The following is a 21,341-nucleotide window of genomic DNA, read 5'->3' as shown; positions in this document are numbered from 1 at the left end:
GAAGACAGTGAAGTGTGAAATCTTCTAAATTTCACGTAAGTAACTTCGGATAAGTTTTGTTTTGCAGCTAAAACATCATAGCATGCAACCGTGTACAATTCAGAATGCCAGATCAAGGAAGCGGGCTTGGGGGCACGACCCCCGAATTTCAATGGATAAAACATAAAACTTTGGAGTTTGCCTCTTCTTCTTGTGCAATTTTGGGGAGAGGGCGTGAACTTTAGTATTCTTTTCAAAGAATGGACATTTCTCAAGAGAACGTAACATGTTTCATGTTCTTGGGTGCCATACAAGTTGAATAATAAGCCAAAATGTGATTTTTTTTTTACAAAAAATAGGTAATTTGCATTTTTGGAGGTAAATTGTTAAAAATCGGGCACTATGGGAGCAATCTACTTTGGATAAGTTTTTTTTGTCAGATAGAACGTCAGAGCATGTATCCGTGTATAATTCAGAACACCGGACCGAGGAATGGGGCTTACAGGGCGCGACTCTCCAATTTCAATGCAAAAAAAAAACAACATAAAAATCTGGAGTTTGCCTCCTCTTCTCCCGCTATTTTGGAGAGAAAGTGCAAACCTTAGTATTCTCTTCAAAGAATGGACGTTTCCAGAGAGAATGAAACATGTTTCATGTTCTTGGGTGCGATACAAGTTGAATAATAAGCCAAAATGTGAAACTCTGTTTTTTACTAAAAAATCGGTAATTTGCATATTACTCAGGAAATTGTTATAACTCGGGCACTATGGGAGCAATCTACTTCGGATAAGTTTTGTTTTGCAGCTAAAACATCAGAGCATGCAACAGTGTACAATTCAGAACGTTGAACTGAGGAAGGGAGGAAGGGGGCTTGGGGGGCGCCCCCGAATTTCAATGAAAAAACTATAAAAGTCTGGAGTTTGCACCTTCTTCTCCCGCTATTTGGGGGAGAAGGCGCAAACCTTAGTATTCCCTTCAAAGAATGGACGTTTCCAAAAAAGATTGAAACATTTCATGTTCCTGGGTGCCATAAAAGTTGAATAATGAGCCAAAATGTGAAACTCTGTTCGGAAATGTGGCATGGATATGTTGCGGGGAGAGGGGAGAGGTTGGTCATCAGTATGAATTTCCGAGGCTTGCTCCAGACCTGTGTCAGAGTTTCCACCCAAACATAAGAGTGTGAAGTTCCGAAAAGCATATTTATTTCGTTATCAGCACCATGATACCATATGGTATCATCGGGCCAGTACGACCTTACTCTGATTATACCATATGGTATAATCGGGAAGCCTCTAAATATTACATGGAAAATGCATTGAATTATCATTTTTTTCTTGTCCATATAGGAGTAGTAAGGGAACTTGTCAACAGATGGAGGGGATAAGAGCGGGTGGCGCCATCCGATAGTTGTCGGACGTTGTAGTAAGGCATTTTCTTGAGCAAACTGAAGGAACATGGAAACAAATAGGTTCCATTGATACATACGATTTTTGTCGAATATCGCCATCCAACAAGTATCTCACTACAACATGCGACAGAAATTGCATTGACTGCAACATCCAACAAAAATTTCATACATAAACAAGAAGAGCTTTAGACTGCAAATATACTGCTGGAATTTATTACTCTTCTGGCTCACTTCACCTTCTTTAATGTAGCAGTGCTTATGAAGGTCTTCTTTCATCATCCTGACATATTACTGATTTCGCACAAGTTAACATATGTTTACAATGACATTGCACTATTCTTATATATCAAGAAGAATCCAACCACACGGGATATATATTGAATACTATCATGAAAAAGTGAAACATAAATCTGCATTGGTGAACATTATAAAAATTGGCAAGTGAATGCTCCCAACCTCAAATTTACTACAACACTAGTATTACAATGAAATTAACGCCACTCTCTATCCTGTCTGTTAGTAGGGACATTGATTTTTCGCAAACGCCAAAACCTTGAAAAATGGTAATTGCTGTGAAGTTATGTTTAGGAATGTGCAGTGATGTCTGGACACATTTTGCGCCCATTAGAAATATCGAAATAATTCGTATTTGGCATAAAATGCGAATTGTTGGCATTTTTAGCGATTTTTTTTAAAGAAATGTCCTAAAGCAATGAAAAATTCCATGAAATCCAACATGCTTGTCTTTTCTAGGCCATGTTTGTGTACATAAAACATGCAAGTTTTCCAACATTTTATTCAAGAGTAAACTATAGAATTATACGTACATGGAATAATTCCGACAGCCACATTAAATCATGTAAAAGTGGCAGGGTTCTAACAGGAGATCGAGTGCGTATCTACCGTCACACGGGAGCAGCATCTTCAGTATTTGTCGCACGAGATATGTTTTGAATTACCAAGCTAAGTGTCCACCATTGGCATTTGTCGAGCGAGTAATAATGGAGCTCAGTCGTTAGGGCATCTGACTACTATGCAAGAGACCTGGGGTCGATCCCCTGCGGGGGAGAACTGGGATGTTTTCCACCTATTCAAATTGCTCCGGCACAACCCAGCATCATATGAAGCTGGTACTTTGAGGAAACTTTGAGGGATAAAGATAGCCAGGAGCGTGGTGCTGATCACATCACCCCTACCTTCAGCCGTGATCAAGAAAGTGTGGGGCCCTAACTCCAAACCCCTATACACCTTCATAGAAAAGTGCAGGGGAGCTATTTACTTTTACTTCCTCAAAAATCTGTTTCTACATATCAAACTGTCTCGAAAATACGTAGACCATGTGACCTACAATTTAAAATAATAGTTTAAAAGCACAATGGAGCATTAGCCTAAGTTTCGGTATATTTGGCAGAAAAATGTCTAAAACAAAAAAAAATTTGGGAAACGTAACACCAACAAGTCAAAAAAATACAATGCCAATTTTTGGTGCCATAATATATCGGTATTGGTCACATGAGATTGATTGATTTTAATTTTTTGGGTGTGTCGCCACTTATGGTCATTATGCACCATTCAGTATATACGAGGAAATTTCCATTATCTAAAATCCATACCTTAAAATTAAAAAAGGGATATGGAAAATAACTTTCCAAAAATAACTTTCAAGATATCAAACTCTCACGAAGAGGCGTAAGCCATGTGACTTACAATTTGAAACACTAGTTTTAAAACACCATGAAGGTATAATTTGAGATATTTGCCAGAAAATGCGCTAACATGAAAATGTGAATTTTGGGAAAAATAACACGTTATAGTAAAAAAAAATACACCAATTTGAAAAAAAAACAACAAAATATCAAGGTCCCTACCGATTAGGTATAAATAAAACAAGAATATCAGTTGTAATTTATTGCATTAGTAACAGTGATTCCTAACCTAATTTTCGGCATAATCACCACCGTTGTTCTGGCATTTGTCGTAGCATGGCACTAAATTTTGTATGCTCATGGTATATGTGTCTGACAGCAAAGACTGGAACTATCTTTACCGCAGTGTAGCTGTGAAATCCTTGTCCTGCCAGATACCTCTTCAGTTAAACAAATAGATGAAAGTCGGTACATTCAAGACCAGGGCTGTACAGGAAGTGGTCCAAAATCTCTCACCTGAAGTGATGGAACACCTGCGTGTACTCAGCTGTATGGGGTTGTGCACATTCGATTGGCCTTCGTGAATTGTCTGCACCATCGTCTGACCATACTATCATTCACGACATCTAGTCTGCACACATCACATGATTGCTGGTGGCTCTGTGCCAAATTCTGAGCGTGCAAAAATCTTATTACTACACGTAGGCTACATCGCAGTCGGTTGGAGACTGTATGAGAGCTGCAATATTTAACCTAGAACTTTCCTAAAATGGCTGCGTTGCAACTGTACCAGATTACAGATACATGCCACTTGTTCCTGCCTGCATGTATGTGTATCGCTCTCCGAGCACTAGTGCTGTGTATAGGGCCCATTGGAGCTTTTTTCAGGATGCCCCTCGTATATGAACTTTCAGAATCTTTTATTATTAGAGTGTTCCTGTTTTAATGTGTGGTTAGCTAAGTCAGGTACCTATACAATGAAATTCTATAAATTGCTTGCGTTAAATTTCTAATACCTACATACCCTTTTTGTCATTAATGGTATAACTGCATGTTGTCAGTTTCACAGTACTTCACTTGGATATACTGTACTGAAGCAGAAATCCCATTGATAATGTAAGGAAATATGACACTTTATTTTGTTCGATTCAATTGTTTCACTTATATGCAAGAGTTAAGTTGTTTGCTTTACAGAGAAGAGAGAAGTAGCTCTATGCATTATAAAATGAGTCCGCACTCATGGTTCTTGCAAGCAGAGGGTTCCAAACCTCAGTGGAAATATCAACATATAATCCCGAGAATGTATAAGGAGACTGATAAATCACAAATTGTATTTCTTAATCAATCACTCTTCACTCTTATCTCATTTCGTCGTAACTTTAAAAATAATCAAGTATTTTATTTTAAACTTACTGCGTATGACAACATTCCGTAATCCTTCCCTAGCTTGTGAATTGTAATAATTTTCCAAATTCACTATTTTGCAGTTTGGATTCAAATCATAGAGAATAGATAAATTAAGTCAATTTCATAGAAGATAATATTGGTACTTAAGAAAACCATACGTGGATCTGTATGAGTTTATTATTTCCATTTGCAAAAACATCGATTTAGTTTAGTTTGTAATTGTCAGGGGAAAATGTAAATTTTGTCCTGGAAAACCTGGAAAAGTCTGGGAATTTCATTTCTGCTTGTTTGTAGCCACCCTGAATTTTGTTTTAGAAAAGTATTTTGATTTATTAGCTCTAGGGCATGCACACATCGCCCGTCGCTCTCATTTATATAGGTGAGAAAAGTCATAACATAGTAGGTGTACTGGAAGGTGTGCCTGGTTTGGTTAATATCAAAATATTTCTATTAGATAGAGTATTCATTTATATTGAATAATTAGTCATGCAATTCGATATATTTTGATAGGGGTTCTATTACTATTTGATTTTGTTTATAAATAGGTTCTATATGAACATATTACAATGGTGTGTTTTACTCACAATCAGTTCAAATACAAATGTATAAATAACTTACGTGAGTGTGTAGGAATGTTTCAGAATGATGTTTCGGAAGTCTGTACTACTTCCTTCATCAGGTAATAAAATAAGAAACTTTAGGTGCCAAACATGGTACCACATTGTCAAATCGTAAGTTGGGGATTCAGGTTGAGGATAGAAAAGGTAAAAAACTTACGGTGACAGCATGAAAACTCCGATGGAAGTCTTCGCTGGTTGAAAATTCCCTATGTTAAAAACAAAAACCACAACTAAAACAAATAAAAATCGAAAACCTATTACAGTCCCCTAGTGACTTCCATCTGTGTTGGGTAGAGCACATGGACTGTGAGCGCTCCTATCCTGTGTCGAAAGTGAAATTTCCCCTCCAGCATTCCCCTCTTACGGTCATATATGTCACCATTCCAAGGTGAACTCCCTCTCTTCTTCGACAACGTCGGGAGTGACATGAAAACCCATTTTAGTGTCGGTATTTACCACTTTATCCCACTTTTTAAGAAAAGCGATCCACCCTTCCTCCAGATTACCATCATCTCTGTTAAGCTGGTTCCTTTTTCCTGTGCTTCATAAACGTTCCTGTTTAATTTATTCTCCTCTTTCCTAATTACTTCCGCCTCCCCCATGCCACAGTGGTAGCATCATTGCCTTGTAATCAAGGGGTCCCGGGTTCGATACCCGGTGGAGGCACAAGTGGTTTGGATCCCACTTTAAACTGTAGGTCCAGTCCAGATTAGCCTTACTGTGCATAAAGTGGACTTAAAACAACAAATCAAACCAAACCTAATTACTTCCCTTTTTATAATCCTATGTCCGCTCATTATTATTATTTTAAAGTGGTTAAAAATGCGAAAAAAGGATTTTCACGTAATCCAGAAAAAAACTAGCTAAACTGAAAAGTAACAATGGGCTAAAAAGGGAGGCACACGAACATAAGCAGGCTGAAGAAGAAAACTTCATGAATTTGACAAAACTTGAACCCCCTAAAGCTTTAACAGAAATAATGAAAATGGGGCATAAATTCGCCATTAAAAATTAAGCATTGGAAAAAGAGGAATTCATCATAGCCTCCAAAAAGATTGTGGGAGGGCTGGATGAAAGAGAAGATAAGGTTAATGCTAGGCAAAATATACGTGATATCATAGACGAACATTTGCACTCCTACCTTAAAGTTTGAGAGATATATAAGAACCATAGTGAGTACGGAAGGGGGAAAGAAGACAAAAAATTTAGGGGATACATGCGAGAAGTGAAAAAATGGGTCAATGACAATAAGCTATAGGTTTATTAGATCAGATAAGGAAAATAAAATGGAACAAGATGCGTATCATAAGAAATTAGAGGATACATTTAGGTATAAGGATTTCGAAGAAATTAAAAGGAACCCAATCAATCAGATTAGAAATGAGACAAAGAAAGGCATCAAAACTAGCATCACCCTAGGAACTGCCGAAAGAAAGAAACTTCGGTATCCCAAAAACACATAAACCCGAAGTCGTGCTTAGACCTATTATCCCAATGTATGATCATCCGGGCTATGGTTAGGCCAAAGAAATGGTTAAGAGACTGGGGAAGATCAAGGATAATCCTCAGTTTAGTGTAAAAAACTCTGTTCAGGTCAAAAAGTCCATTGAAAAACTGGTTTTGGGGATAATGACTCCATTAGTAGTTTTGATGTTGTTAACTTATTCCCGAGTGTACCCCGAGAAAAAGCTGGAGACTGCCTCCAGAGATGGCTTTTAGATAATGGGGTGGAGATTCTTGTCACATGGGAATATGTCCGATGGTTTTTTCTTGTTACTGAATATAATCACTGTTCCTTCTCTCTAAACAGTAAGATTTTTCAGCAAAAACAGGGACTGGCCATGGGTAACCCAATCTCGGGTTTCATCGCCAACGTTTTCATGCATTATGTTGAAAAAGCGGCTTTAGATCAAGTGGGGGTAGGCGTAATGTATTATGGCAGATACGTTGACGACATCCTCATTATAGGGGACAGCAATGCATTAGACACAGCTTTTGTTGAATTAGGGAAACAAGATGAAAGAATGAACTTTACGAGGGAAAATATAAAGGACGGGAGTATTAATTTTTTGGATTTAAGCATTACTAAAACTGAAAAAGGGCTTACAACCGGTGTTTTTCATAAACCACTGGCAGGCAAACTGTACCTCAACAAAAAATCAGAACACCCCAATGGGGTTAAACTGAACATTTTCCTTAATTTCTTTATCAGAGCCAAAAGACTATGTAATAATAGAAATGAAAAAGAGAGAGAAATCGCCTGGATTAAAAGGGTAGATCAGAAGAATGGATATAATATCCAAGAATTAGATAGGATGGCTAGGAAAGCAAGAAAAATTATCGGTAATGAAAATAATAATCAAACAGAAAAATATGATAATGAAAAATGTAATGAAGGACATTTCGTCGGAATCCCCTATTACAAGGGGGTTTTCGAAAAGTTCGCAAAAGCAATGGGAAAATATGGCGTAAAATGCTGGATGAATGCCCCTAGAAATATTAAAAAGAATTTTACCAGGTACAAAAGAGGGGGGGGGGGACAAGGATAATCCGGAAGAACAAAAAGGGGTATACCGGATCGAATGTGAATGCAGGAATGAATATGTAGGACAGAAACATGTGCACTAGATGAGACAAACATGATAAAGATATTAAGGAAGGTGTACCTAAAACAGGCCTATCTGAACATATCATAATGAGCGGACATAGGATTTTAAAAAGGGAAGTAATTAGGAAAGAGGAGAATAAATTAAACAGGAACGTTTATGAAGCACAGGAAAAAGGAACCAGCTTAACAGAGATGATGGTAATCTGGAGGAAGGGTGGATCTCTTTTCTTAATAAGTGGGATAAAGCGGTAAATACCGACACTAAAATGGGTTTTCATGTCACTCCCGGGAATTTTCAACCAGCGAAGACTTCCATCGGAGTTTTCATGCTGTCACCGTAAGTTTTTTACCTTTTCTATCCTCAACCTGAATCCTCAACTTACGATTTGACAACATGGTACCATGTTTGGCACCTAAAGTTTTTTATTTTATTACCTGATGAAGGAAATAGTACAGACTTCCGAAACGTCGTTCTGAAACATTCCTACTCACTCACGTTAGTTATTTAGATATTTGTATATGAAAAGGAATTTTATATTTTTTGTTTATGTTTATTAGGGTGTATCGAAAAAACTTTTTTTGAAATGTTAAGGTGGGTAGTGCAGAAAAGTGGCCATTTGTGACCAAAAAGATGTCTGATTTTTTTCAGGTTTTTTGGAGGTTGTTTAGGTGGCGCGCATCGACCTTGAAGTTTTGTTAGTGATTTGGTTATGCAACACGCACAACAATTTCACAAAAATGTCATTATTTGACCATTTTATGTCTTTTTTTCTGCATTATTGTCATTTATTGTTTTGTTTATGGCAAATATGTTACATTCATGCCTCAGGGGTGGTTTCCTATGCTGATTACATATGCTTTTGGTCAAAAATTGTCAATTTTAGGCTAAAAATTTCTTTTTTTCTATTGATGTTTTCCAATTGGTTTCGACTTTGTGTTTTATTCGAAAGTTTCCCGATATAAAAGACTAAATAAAAGATTTTGGCTTTCTAATTGCTAACAGTTCCTCAATTACTGTCCAGCGCTTCGCTTATTTTCATAGCTTTATGCTTTGAAAATAACCCAGGGCTCACTGCGAGGAGGTGGCTGGACTGCGAGCTCCACCGACCCACCCACCCAACTTATGTTGGCAAACATAATTTTACTAAGGGACAGGCCAAGATTTTCTTCTAGTTTTCTCCTTGAACTTTATAGTCACTTTTTGTTCGCAATGTGAGCAAATGTTCTCTAGATTCCAATTTTGCTTTGATGTAGCTATCAAGTGTACTGGCACCAAAAACAGAAGAAGCAGCCTCTGTGATGATTTTCACAAGTCGCTCCACTCCTTGTGTGTGGCAGGGGAAGTCTTGAATTTCCGCTATTTTTTGTTTTTAATGTAGTCATCTACTTCTTCATTTGTAATATTATTGGTCAACGGAGGCTCGTGGAGGAAGCACGAAGACTAATCAACCAATTCATAGTATTGGTCTCCATTAAAATTGATGGTTGGTAAAACAAAAGTTCTAATTCTTTTTCATTTTTCAATCTTCTTGCTTTCTTAATTCTTTGCCAACCAAGACTTCTTATTTCTGGGTTTTGGTCAGTTATTAAAGCCAGCAGGAGATTTTCAGGATGGGCGAAGAATGTGTTTTGTTGAATGACCCTATTAATCAGATCTCTCAAGTGGTGTGGGAGAAATTGGGACAAGTGGATCATATTCCAGAGTAGAGGCCAGCATAGTCTGCCTTTTACCTACCCACTGCCCGCTTGCACGCGATAACAGGTTTACCTGCTCACCTGCCCACGTCAACGAGTCGACTTGCGTCTCTACCCTGGTTCTTGGTCTTCAAGGCACTCTGCGCTTACAAGGTACCTGGGCATTCAACAAGACCCGGGCACCTGCAAAACCTGCTGGAAGGAAACAGCCCTCCGGCAGCGTGTCGCTCCAGGTGTTTCATCACCACGTGGACGGCTGCAGCCAGTGTTGCCTACTTACGTAGCTACTAAATCCTACGAAGTCCTAGGAGGAGCTTCTTCTCCAAGGAGAATTTATATACTTAGCGATTTCAGTTCAGCGTAAGCAGTTTTTATCTTATTGCCAGGAAATGCACGCAATATTACAGTTTCATTTATCTAAATGAATGATCGAGCAAACAAAAATCTCCTCACTGAAAACTAATTGTTTTTCATTACATGGTGCCTTAACCAGGCACGCAGTGGCACAACCAGAGGGGGCAGGGTGCATTGCTCACAACCTTGGATGGAAATTGTCTAGCGGAGGGGTCAGGGTGGGGGTCTAACATTAAAGTACAAGTCTCATCAAGTTCAATGCCGTAGCAAAGGGGTAGCGGGAGTCGGCCCTGAGTGCCGAACGATCTAAGTGAGAAAAGTTTTAAAACAGAGAATGCTATGGCGGCCCGTGATATTATTTGCTATTAATGTTGGTTTGTTACGAGTTGGATGAATTAATTATGTAATACGTCGCTCCATGTGAAAAGAAAATATTGTAGATGGAAATTTTACATGCCATATGTATGTACATTCGGAATGCATTTATCATGCACTTTCTTTCTTTCAAAAATAGTTTGTGTGCTTGTTTTCCATTATTAGCTAATGTGAAATTGACGTGTTGAAAAAAAATATTTCTAATCCTCTGTTTCAACACAAATGCGTGAGAACCGACTTTACCCCCTTTTTGCGTGATTTATGAGGATAATAATGCCTTTCATGCTACTTTATTACTATTATTGTGATTGTTGTTGTTGGCACGTTTATCCAAGTACTTGCCCTCCCCCCCCCCCCCCAAACGAGGTTAATGGCAATGCCCCTGGTGTTCACAGTAGAACAGTGTGTTGTTTGACTCGCGACCTCAGCGTCGAACGTGACATGTTTCAGTTCTGCCCTATATCACTATATATACGTATATTAGTTATTTACGACATATACTTATGGATCCTGTGCCACGGAAAACCTATTTCAATGTGTGTGTGTGTGTGGGGGGGGTAGGAACATTCGTAAATTTCATTTCATTGGCGATGTGGCTTACGAAGCTTTGAGTTCCCTTTTTTAAGTAGTGAAAATCTATTGCAGTTGGCAACACTGCAGAACGGTGAGGGCCCGGTGCAGTTTCTACTCGAAGCAACTACGTCATGCAGAGGGAGGGGTCTGCAGTTGATGGAAAGAACGAACTGAGACCTACTAGGTATCGTAAGACTGCGGGTACCCGGCGGGTCTACAATGCCTGCCAGGAACGATCTGGCCAGGTGGGCATACAAGCTGCTCAAGCGAGGGTGTTGCGCAGGTTGCATGGCATTTCAGGAGCGATGTCTCGCGAACGGTTCTGCTCCAGGTCTTGTGCAGGCCTCTGTTCCAGAGGTGTCGGGCTGCGTCAGTTATCGATGGTTCCTTCTTGATCCCAAACCACACCGGTGCGTACACCTTCATTATGTACGTTGCAATAAGCTGCAGTTGTTCAGAGGAGTGGGGCATGCTTACATACATCCGCAGCACTCGGCATGCCGTTGTTAACCACTGCGACTGGACAAGTGGCTCGGGCTTTTTCCTTGCTAGACTGCGCAGACAAACACTGCTCGAAACAGCTGAACATATATCCAAAATATATTCTTGGTCCATGCTTAAATCTCTTACACCTGACATTTGTTCCACCCAGCAGACTGTGATAGGTTCAAACTTACAAATCGGAAGATTTTCACAGGTTTGTATGGCTTTTCCAATCGGTCCTGAAAGTTTTGACGGACTTTTTGTGGCACCATCTAATGTTGTTAGTAAATGGCAAAACGGCAATTTGTTTAAGTGAAGAAGACAAACTGCATGTTGGAGTGTCTTGCCGACTTTTTCTTCAATCAAATGCATGACTCTGCCTTTCCACCCTGTGTCTACCGGTGTGCCATCACACCCGATCACTTGTAGATCAGACAAGTCAATGTTGTTCTCTTCAATGAAATGGAAAATACTATTTTTAATCTCCTTGGCAATTTCCAGATAAGGACGTTGTGTGGCCTAAATAAATGGATCCCGGTTCTTCTACCAAACACACATGTTCTGCAAAGATATCTTTGCGGTAAAAACAATCTCCTTTTTGCTCCTTCGCTAAAGTTTTATCTTTACATTCATCAAAGTAAAGTCCACTGATACGTTTTTGTTCTGACTTTGATGTAGACTGAATTTGATCTCGAAGTTTTTGCATTTCTCGCGTCACTTTGCTTTTATCAACAACACTGTCTTTATTGTCAGGTGAAATTATTTCCACGTCTTCCAAAGTAGCAGTTACTATAAGAGCAACTTGTCTCCTCGAAGCCCCGGTTCTAGGCAGCTGAAGCAACGTTTTTTAGATCGAAGCATGTCTGTGTTTTTACTGATTTTGAGGTTGATGCCATGGGCTCAAAATCCGCATCATTTTCGCTAGTTCCAGAAATTTCAGTTGTACTCAAAGATTCTTTCATTGCCAAGGATCCTGTCCTCCTTCTCTTCATACTGGTATCCGTAACGTTTGTCTTGGACGCAGACCGTTTCTCCCTTCTTTCAGCCTTTTTTTTTCGAATTTCTTCTGTCATTTCAGAATCCACCTTTCCAATTATCATTTTCCTATTCGTTTGCTGATCCATAAGAAAAGGTCGCTCTGCTTCTGACACTTTGTTCACTCTTTCACAGTTCCATAACTTTCCTGGGTTGGTACATTTGCATGAGCAAATATCAGAGTTTTTGTCCACTTTCCTTAAAATGTTTCACCTTTTCTTCGGCTGAGGCACGTTTTCCAGATTTACACATTCATTGAAGATTTGTTATAATCCAAAATCATGTCCACCACACGTTTTTTTAGACACTGTAGGAATCAAAGCCTTTGTCCACATTTGTATCGTCTTATTCGCGGTAGTGTTCGCCAAATCTCTGAGGGAGGGATTTTCACCTGTTGCATCTTTTCTGCACTTTTTCTCCCCAAAGAAAATGTTTCAAGCTTGGAAGTCTATTGTCCGAAAGCTCTTCTGGCCACCCAAATAAGAAGTACTTGTCAGTTTGATGCAACACTTTCTACTTACTTATTTTGTGAAATCACTTTCTAACAATTACAAAATGGTAGTAACTGCACAGTAAACGACGACAAAAATGCCTGCAAGCAAGTAGTATTTAATTATCGACACACAAGCACAACACGCCAAGCAGTTTACAGCCGCAAAGAACAAGGCATATTAAGCCTCTCATATTGAAAAGAAACAAACCACTCCACTCTGGCCACTCCTTCCCCTCCTCTACCCCCTCCAAGAGCACCGATGCTTGCCAACTTAGTGCCACTCTCAACCCCTTCTCCCCCCTCTCCCTCTGCCATAACCCAGAGAACACATCCCCTTCCCCACCCAGTTCTGTTTCGTTCGCTTCAGTTTCTTCTTCTTTTGTTTTCTCCACTCTCCAGCAAAAGCATACGTAACGTAAACAGCATAGAAAACCACCCCTGAGGCAGAAATTTAACATATTTGCCATAAACAAAACAATAAACGACCATAATGCAGAAAAGAAAGACATAAAATAGTCAAATAATGACATTTTTGTGAAATCGTTGTGCATGTTGGATAACCAAATCACTATCAAAACTTCAATGTCAATGCCCGCCACCTAAACGACCTCCAAAAAATCTGAAAAAAATCAAATGTCTTTTTGGTCACAAATGGCCATTTTTCCGCACTAACCACCTTAACATTTTGAAAAAAAGTTTTTATGGATACACTCTAATGTTTATTATATATAAATTAGTTTGTGACAGATTATTAGTACAGTGTTGGGATTTATTAAATATATGAAATATTAATTTTTATTATAGGATATATTAGTAATCGTACCTTTTGTATCAGGGAGGATTAAATTTTAATTGAATATTCTTTTTTCTTGAAAGGTGAGGAGCTAGTAAGCTGAGAGTGTTATATTTTTCTGTTAAAATTATTATTTGTAATAAAATTTTATTGGACTTATCTTATACCGTGCGTTCATTTCGATCTTCAGCCGAGAGATCGGGAGAAGCGTGGCGGGCAGCGCTGATGGAGATGCTGACATTTGCGGCCTGTAATGCCCGCTTATTTTTATGGGCATATGCAGACATTTATATAAATATTGCAAAACTAGCACTATCCTGTCTTATACCACGCAAAAGTTCCTCTGTAATTCATCCAAGTTCTGCCCTTATATACACAAAAAAATATGCTTTAGAGACGATGTTAAGAGCCACAGGTAATAAAACATTTTAATCATAGTTTTGACCAATAACGTCCTGCTTAAGTTTATATCCTTGAAAGAGTTTTGTGTTGATTAGGATTGTTTGGAGGTTTCGAATGTGCAACACTGTATCAAGATTATGCTGCAGACGAAACCGTTAAAAGTCAATGGTTTTCGTGAGCTTCCTTGCAATCTGAAATCTCCGAGCTCGAGTTTTTTTGTTCTGTCGCGACTAGATGAAGACAGATCTGTGAATATAGTGGCGAGCAGATGTAAACCAATAGCGTGTTAATTTCGTACTGTGCGCAAGAGTGTTATTCTTGGTTACTTGCCGTTACTTGTTTGTGTTATTGCAGTGTGTATGTGTGTTGTGTCAGTGAGACGATTGGAATGCCAGCTGCAAGGTTCACGCTAGAACGAAGAATTTTTATGTATCACACGTGAAAACAGACTCATGTCAGACGTGTGTAGGCAATTTGTGCAGAAATTCCCATGCGTTTCAACTCCACATAGAGATACAGTTAGACATCTTGTCCTTAAATTACGAGAAATTGGATCGTTAAATTTTAATACACCTAAGCAAAAATGACTGATTCTAACCGAAGCAAAACTCGATGAAATTGGTTCCCCAAACATTCTCCATACGTCCCAAACGTCTCTACGCAGTGTTTCACAGGAGATGGGTGTGTCAAAATCATCAGCACATACAGCCACTAAGCTACTAAAATTAAAACCGTACAGAGTTTCTATAGTGCAAGAATTACGGTCCCCTGACAACGTAAGTAGAGTAAATTTCTGTAATTGGGTTTTGCAGAATATTGTACAAAGCATTCCCTGACATTCACTACAAGACTCGAAGCCAAGTGGCCCGGCATCAGTGCTTGTCTTTCCCTATGAACGGGTCCGCAACAGTCGAACGCTACAGTCTGTTTTTTTCGCTCTCTTTCCTTTTCTGCTGACGTTGCAGACTGACGTCGGTATAATCCTTCCTCGGAAGTTGTGTTGTGTCATGTCTGTGTGTTGAAGATTGTGGCTTAATATGGCACCACAAAAGTTTACATTACAACAAAGGATTTATCTTGTCGAGTGTTACTTCGGAAAGAGGAATTGTGGAGAAGTGTGATGACGTTTTGCAATGAAATTTCCTGGTGTTCCCATTCCACATAGGACCACTATATTAAACCTCGTAAAAAAGTTTAGAGTAACAGGGTCAGTTCTGAATAAAAGTGGAAAGAAAAATGGGGAAATCTAAAAAATAAAGTATACAAAGACAATCCGCACACCATCAGTGAGTTAAAAGAGAGTATTGTACGAGAGATCGGGAGAATTACAGTAGACGAACTTGCACGTGTAAATGCCAATTTCCTTCGGAGATGCTAGGAATTTGTTGCAGAAGAGGGACATCATTTTCAACACCTTCTGTAGTCAAGGTTAGTACACAATATGAAAACTCTAATTTTAATAGCCGACTGTAGCGACTGTCATGGACCCCGTTCACCGGGAAAGACAAGCGCTGATGCCAGGCCGAGTCTCGTGGCAAATGTCAGGGAATGCTCTGTAGATGGTATTGTTGAACCACAGTTAATAATTTTTTTTCAGATGAGGCATGGTTTCACTTGCGTGGTCATGTTTGTTCACAGAACAATAGATACTGGAGCACTGAAAATCCCCGAATAATACATGAATTTCCATTACATGATGCAAAAATTGGTGTGTGGTGTGCTGCAAGTGCAAAAAGAATAATAGGGCCTATATTTTTTTGAAAACACAATAAATTCAGAGAGGTACCGCACACAAATACTTGCGCTGTTTTTTCAGTTGTTATCAGATAATGAGAGACAATATAATATGGGTATTTTCAGCAAGATTCGGCCACAGCCCATACCGCCGCTGATTCTTTGGATGCTATAAGGGAGGTGTTTGATGACAAAATAATTTCTAGAGGTTTATGGCCTTCACGTTCATCAGATCTTACCATATGTGACTATTATTTTGTGGGGAACCTTAAAAAATAGAGTCTACCAAAATAACCCTCATTGCATCGACGAACTAAAAGACAATATAAGGGCAGAACTTGGAAGAATTACGGAAGAAGAAATTTTGCATGTGTATCAAAATTTCATCAAACGATGCCAGGAATGTGTGAATGTAGGTGGACATCACTTTGATCAACTCTTTATAACACAGGTTAGTGCTCGTTTTGCAATATTTATATAAATGTCTTCATATGTCCATAAAAATAAGCGGGCATTACAGGCTGCAAATGTCGGCATCTCCATCAGCGCCGCCCGCCATGCTTCTCCCGATCTCTCGGCTGAAGATCGAAATGAACGCATGGTATCTAGTTATTAGGGAATTATATTTGATATAGTTTTACGTTTTATAATTTATATTATAATATTAGTGTTTAGTTATGACTTTGGGGATGTGCTTCTGGTTAATAAAGTGTTATATTTATTGGTTTGGAGATTGCTAGTTTTTGTAGTTTTGTTATAATTTATTTGGGATTTAACTAAAAATTTAGTTTAGTTTTTCTTATTTACCTAATTATATATTTTAGTTAGTTTGATTTAGAAATTATGATTCTATTAGTATATTTAATTAATTAATTAGAGGAATTAGGCAAAATTTTATTCTCACCTGTTTATCAAAAATATCTTTTCATGGTTTTATATGAAGTATAACCTGCACATGACATTTGTTTAATGGCCGCGATATTTTGACCGTGCGAAGGTAGCATAATCATTAGTCTTTTAATTGGGGGCTAGAATGAATGGTTGGACGAGGAATGAGCTGTCTTTGTCATCCCAACATGCAATCCGGGGCGGTCCAGTCCCCGGGGATCAAGGTGGAAACCTAACAGTGCCACACGAGGCCTTGATCGTGACCTCGACATGGTCATCTGACGATGTGGAGCCTGGGCCACTGATAATCCTACCTGGTAACTTTATATACAGGGTGTCTCATCTAATATTGCGACCTGAAATATTTCGTGAACAACAACAAATATTGAAAAACTCGAGCCCTTCAATTATGAAACTGCATAATTGTAAGAACCTTTGAAAAGCATTTTTTTTTTACATTGTATATTTGCCATGTACATATTATCACTGGTTCAGATTTGATTGTATTTGTGCATGTTTTCCATTCTTTAAATGCCTGTTATCATATTATTTTTTTATCTAAGAAGAAAGAATATTGAAGTTGCATGAGGAGAAAGAGAGTATCAGTGTTAATGTAGCAGTAAGCAAATATTGTTTTCCTTATTTCCACTGTTCCATTGTTACTTTTAGGTAGATATAGATTATAATTGATTTCAGATATGTTACATAAATCCTGTTTCATTTTCCCTAGATCGTGTCCAGACTGCATATTATTAGACGAGTGTGGATTCTGCTTCTCATACACAAACACCAGTGCTGTCAGTGGTTTTTGTGTTGCAGCTGGTCCTCTATCTCCTGAAAGTGGCTCAAAGGAAGGCAATTGCACAGATATGCCATCTGATGATTTTACTTGGGCATATAATTGGTGCCCATCTGAATACTCTTGGATTAGTATAGTTGCCCTTGGAGTTTATTTGCTTTTCTTTGCACCAGGTAAGCCAGTATCATAAATTAGTAAGATACATTGTATGCTATGGCTTAAGCTATATGTCACATTAACACTGTGCTACTGAGATTCCTGTGTATAGGACAAGATTAAGTACAAGTTACACTTTTCAACTTCTTACCCAACTGTCCTTGAAAATTTTCCAAATCCACAATCTCTATTGGGTAATTACACGTAAAAAGAAGTTTTCTACTTGTAAAATAGATGTAAAAAACACATAAAATACATAGAATATGTAAAATATGCATACAATTTATAAAAGAACTTGTACAACTTTGAAGGTGATGCCTTAAAAAACTATAACAATCCAGATATTACACATTCTTCATAATTTGATTTGATATGATTTATTTCTGTTCATCAGATCATATGTTATGCAAATTGTACAATGAAATTGATCAGCGCAATATTAAATCACTAAATGTGTAAACTTCTAAATTAAATAGGCATACTTTATCTATTGTTCTATTTATGCATTATTTTACCACCTGCCATTAGGAAACAAAGGAACATGGTGTAGTTTGCAGAGAGAGGGAGAGTGTGTGTGTGCACATTATTCTTAAAGTATTCCCTTCATTTTGCCACCACCTATTCCTCTTTGTCATTTGTTTGTGTTAGAAGTTTTCACACAATTAATTTGCATTTCAATCTTAATCTTAAATGCAGTAACGCTTTCAATTTTATTTTTTTATTTTTTACATCTCATGTTTATTTCATAATCTTCTTTCACATTACAAATCAACAAATGAGATAATAGTGTGATGTACTTATGACTTTATTTAAGGATAGGTGAAGGGATTTTTATTTTTGCCATTCATACTTCCCACATTACCATTGAAATTGTCTTTTTTTTCTTCTTTTTTTTAATAGCAGTCTATTACTATACAGATTTACTGATATTACTAACTTGTAGAAAACATTAAAGCCAATAACTAACTGGGAGATGGACTTGCATGCTTCTTTACCATCATGAGGCATATATCAATATTTTTGGATCACTTTAGCAAAGTATTATCCAATGCTATTTTTATGCACATAATTGAATATTTTATGGATATTTTTTACACAAATATTAAAATGAAGTTCACTTTGATGTTTTTAATTCATTCACTATTTGTGAGGAAGGTAGATGCCCAGAGAATGTTTGTCATTGGAGTTCAACCCCCTGGTGCCATACAGCCTGGAAATGTTGTATTTATGAACAGGTGTTTACAGTTCCCTTCCCTTGCAAGGTGCTCCATCCTTCCCAAGTTCCTTGCTTACTACCTAAATCAACTTGTTCAGGACACACAGTGAATAGATAGATACCCTTACTGTATTTGAAACCCCACAAAATTAGTTATATTTTATTTTGCTGTTTTAATGTACATGAATCCACTCTCCAAAGACAAGTAAATAAATATTTTGGGGGTTAATGACATTTTCAGAAAGTGGGGAGAGGCTCTATAGTCACCACGTACATCATTTGATATGGGACTAAAGTGAAGTGTGGGTGACTTATAGTAGAGGTATGGATAAATTAAATGTAGAGATCTTATCATACCTTACATCTTTTTTCTTTGGTTCAGGTCTGTTTCAGTTTGAAACTGGAACACAGAGAAATTGAAGATGACATTTATTTTTTCTCTAATTAAAAAAAAAATGCATACCTATTTTGTTCTTAAGGCAGGAAGTAATGCAGTGAGTGACTGCACTTAACATGCAATACAATGGATGTTTATTCAGCATCATAATGTTGTTGAATAATGTATTTGAATCCATCCAGATGTTTCGAGCAAGCTATTTTTTAATACATTAAGGAAATCAGTTTTTACATAGATGTAAAATTTGATTTTCTACTACGAGTAATTTACTTAAAATTAATATTGAGTAAATTATTTCTTGAACCCTGTCTACAATTCAGCAATGTGACCACACAACACTTGTGCCTCAATTGTGAATACATTACTTACATTACAAACCCCTTTACCAGAAAATTAACACTGTGATGAAAGATTTACACACCCATACAATTCATGTTAAAGCCACCAATATTATAATCAGGGAGCAGATTTTTCAGGGCTAAAAAACTAAAAAAATATTTATCTTTTTACGTCCTAAAAGCAGTAAAAATATATGGCTATAAATCGAAAATATTTTCATTCACAATTCTGTGAAACAAGTAAATAGATGCTCACCAGTGACAGCAGGGCTTGTTGCTTTCTGTTGATTTCAATGAACAACAAAGCACATTTCCAAATTATCCATTGAAAACGTATACCGATTACACTGTGCGACAACGAAAATTGCCGCAGAACAAAAACATGTGATTCCTATGGAGTTCAGTGCCCTGATGACGATAGTGAAAACCGTTTTACGCTATCACCTAAACTTTTCTCTGAAACCACAATTTTATCAGCGCACGACTGCATGTTATTGTTGTCGCGGCACTTATCAGCACAGCCTGTTACTAGGGCTCGACAGTGCATAGGGGAGGGGGTGGAGAGAGAAGGGATAGATAGCCGCTTGGTTGAGCTATAGTAAGGTATAATGGAGTTGCAGTTATTTGCATCAGTCAGTTACTAGTGGGATCATGCAGTGAGTTTACGACGAAGTCCCAAAGACATGCCATTTCCCCGCTTGTCAAAAAGGCGTACGAGTTGTATTTTGAATCAAAGGTAGATGAGGGTAAGTGTTGGGCACCACAGAACTGTTGCTCATGTTGCTCCTGCTATTTAAGAGGCTGGTTGCATGGAACCCACCCATCTATGCCATTTGCCGTACCACAGTTGTGGAGGGAACCTAGAGACCACATAACAGATTACTTTTGTTTAATGAAACTAACTGGAATCTCAAGTAAATAAAAAAACACAGTTTCATATCCAAATTTGGAATCTGCAGTGTGCCCAGTTCCGCATTTCAATTCTCTCACAGTTCCAAAACCACCAACGGAATAGACACTGGAAGATGAAACAGACGATGGTAGTGGTCAACCAATAGATCACGAAGATCTTGATTACACGCCATCTACGTCGCAGCCCCAACCACAGCCATTGTCACAGGCAGAATTGGCATGAACCTGTTGTTGACAAAGACAGTGTGCTGTTACCACCACTCCCATCTGAAATTGGGCTTCATGAAGAATTTTGTGAAAGCAATGGACAAAGGTAGCAGGGTTTTAAATTTTTGCTGTCCAAATTTCCTGCGATTAGTACTGCAAAAATTAAAGAAGGTATTTTCATTGGGCCTCAGATTCGTGACTTGATGAATGACATAACTTTTAAAGAGTTGCTGACAGATACTGAGAAGGCAGGTTGGCTTGCCTTCAAAGATGTATGCAACAATTTCTTGTGTAACATCAGGTCTGACAATTACAGGGAACTGACTGAACACATGCAGGACTGTTACAAGGCTATGGGATGCAACATGTCTTTCAAAATACATTTCCTGCATTCTCATTTAGATTTTTTCCCGCCTAATCTCGGAGATGTGAGTGACGAACATGGTGAGCGATTTCACCAAGATATCGCTGCCATGGAAAGACGATATAAGGGAAGATAGTCACCAAACCTTTTGGCAGATTACTGCTGGACACTCCTACAAGAAGTTTCACCATCCACCCACAAACGGAAAGTTTCCAGGACATGTTTTTAACTTATAAATACATTTCAAGCTCTTTGCAGATTTCTCGTACCTTTTCTATGTTTTGTAATACAAACAATTAATTTTGTTCCATGATCGGTATTTTATCCAGCTACAGGTTCCTCCTGTATTGTAATGGAGTCGTTTTCAAGTGTCGCGAAAGTTGCTACTTTGTTTTTCGTGAATTACAATATATTGCTAACTATATGAAATATAGGCTAAGTGGTACATGTAGCATATCT

The 21,341-nt window shown here is 38.1% G+C and overlaps 1 protein-coding gene across 4 annotated transcripts in view; it reads left to right on the top strand.

Annotated features, from left to right (window-relative positions):
* The window catches only part of LOC145984132 (proton myo-inositol cotransporter-like), a 326,090-nt gene that overhangs the window by 269,693 nt on the left and 35,056 nt on the right, over nt 1-21,341 (top strand). For all 4 annotated transcript variants that reach the window (XR_014441282.1, XM_083117572.1, XM_083117571.1 and 1 more), the window contains exon 10: nt 17,224-17,465. Coding sequence is in view for 3 of the 4 variants with exons in the window: in XM_083117572.1 (XP_082973698.1) it covers nt 17,224-17,465 (242 nt within the window). In the remaining variant the exon portion in view is untranslated. The remainder of the gene's footprint in view (nt 1-17,223; nt 17,466-21,341) is intronic.

This window comes from Lepisma saccharinum, chromosome 2, assembly GCF_977018435.1.
Source record: "Lepisma saccharinum chromosome 2, izLepSacc3.1, whole genome shotgun sequence".
Lineage (NCBI taxonomy): Eukaryota > Metazoa > Arthropoda > Insecta > Zygentoma > Lepismatidae > Lepisma > Lepisma saccharinum.
Note: the sequence above shows the minus strand (reverse complement) of the source record. Positions and strands in the feature narration are given on the sequence as shown.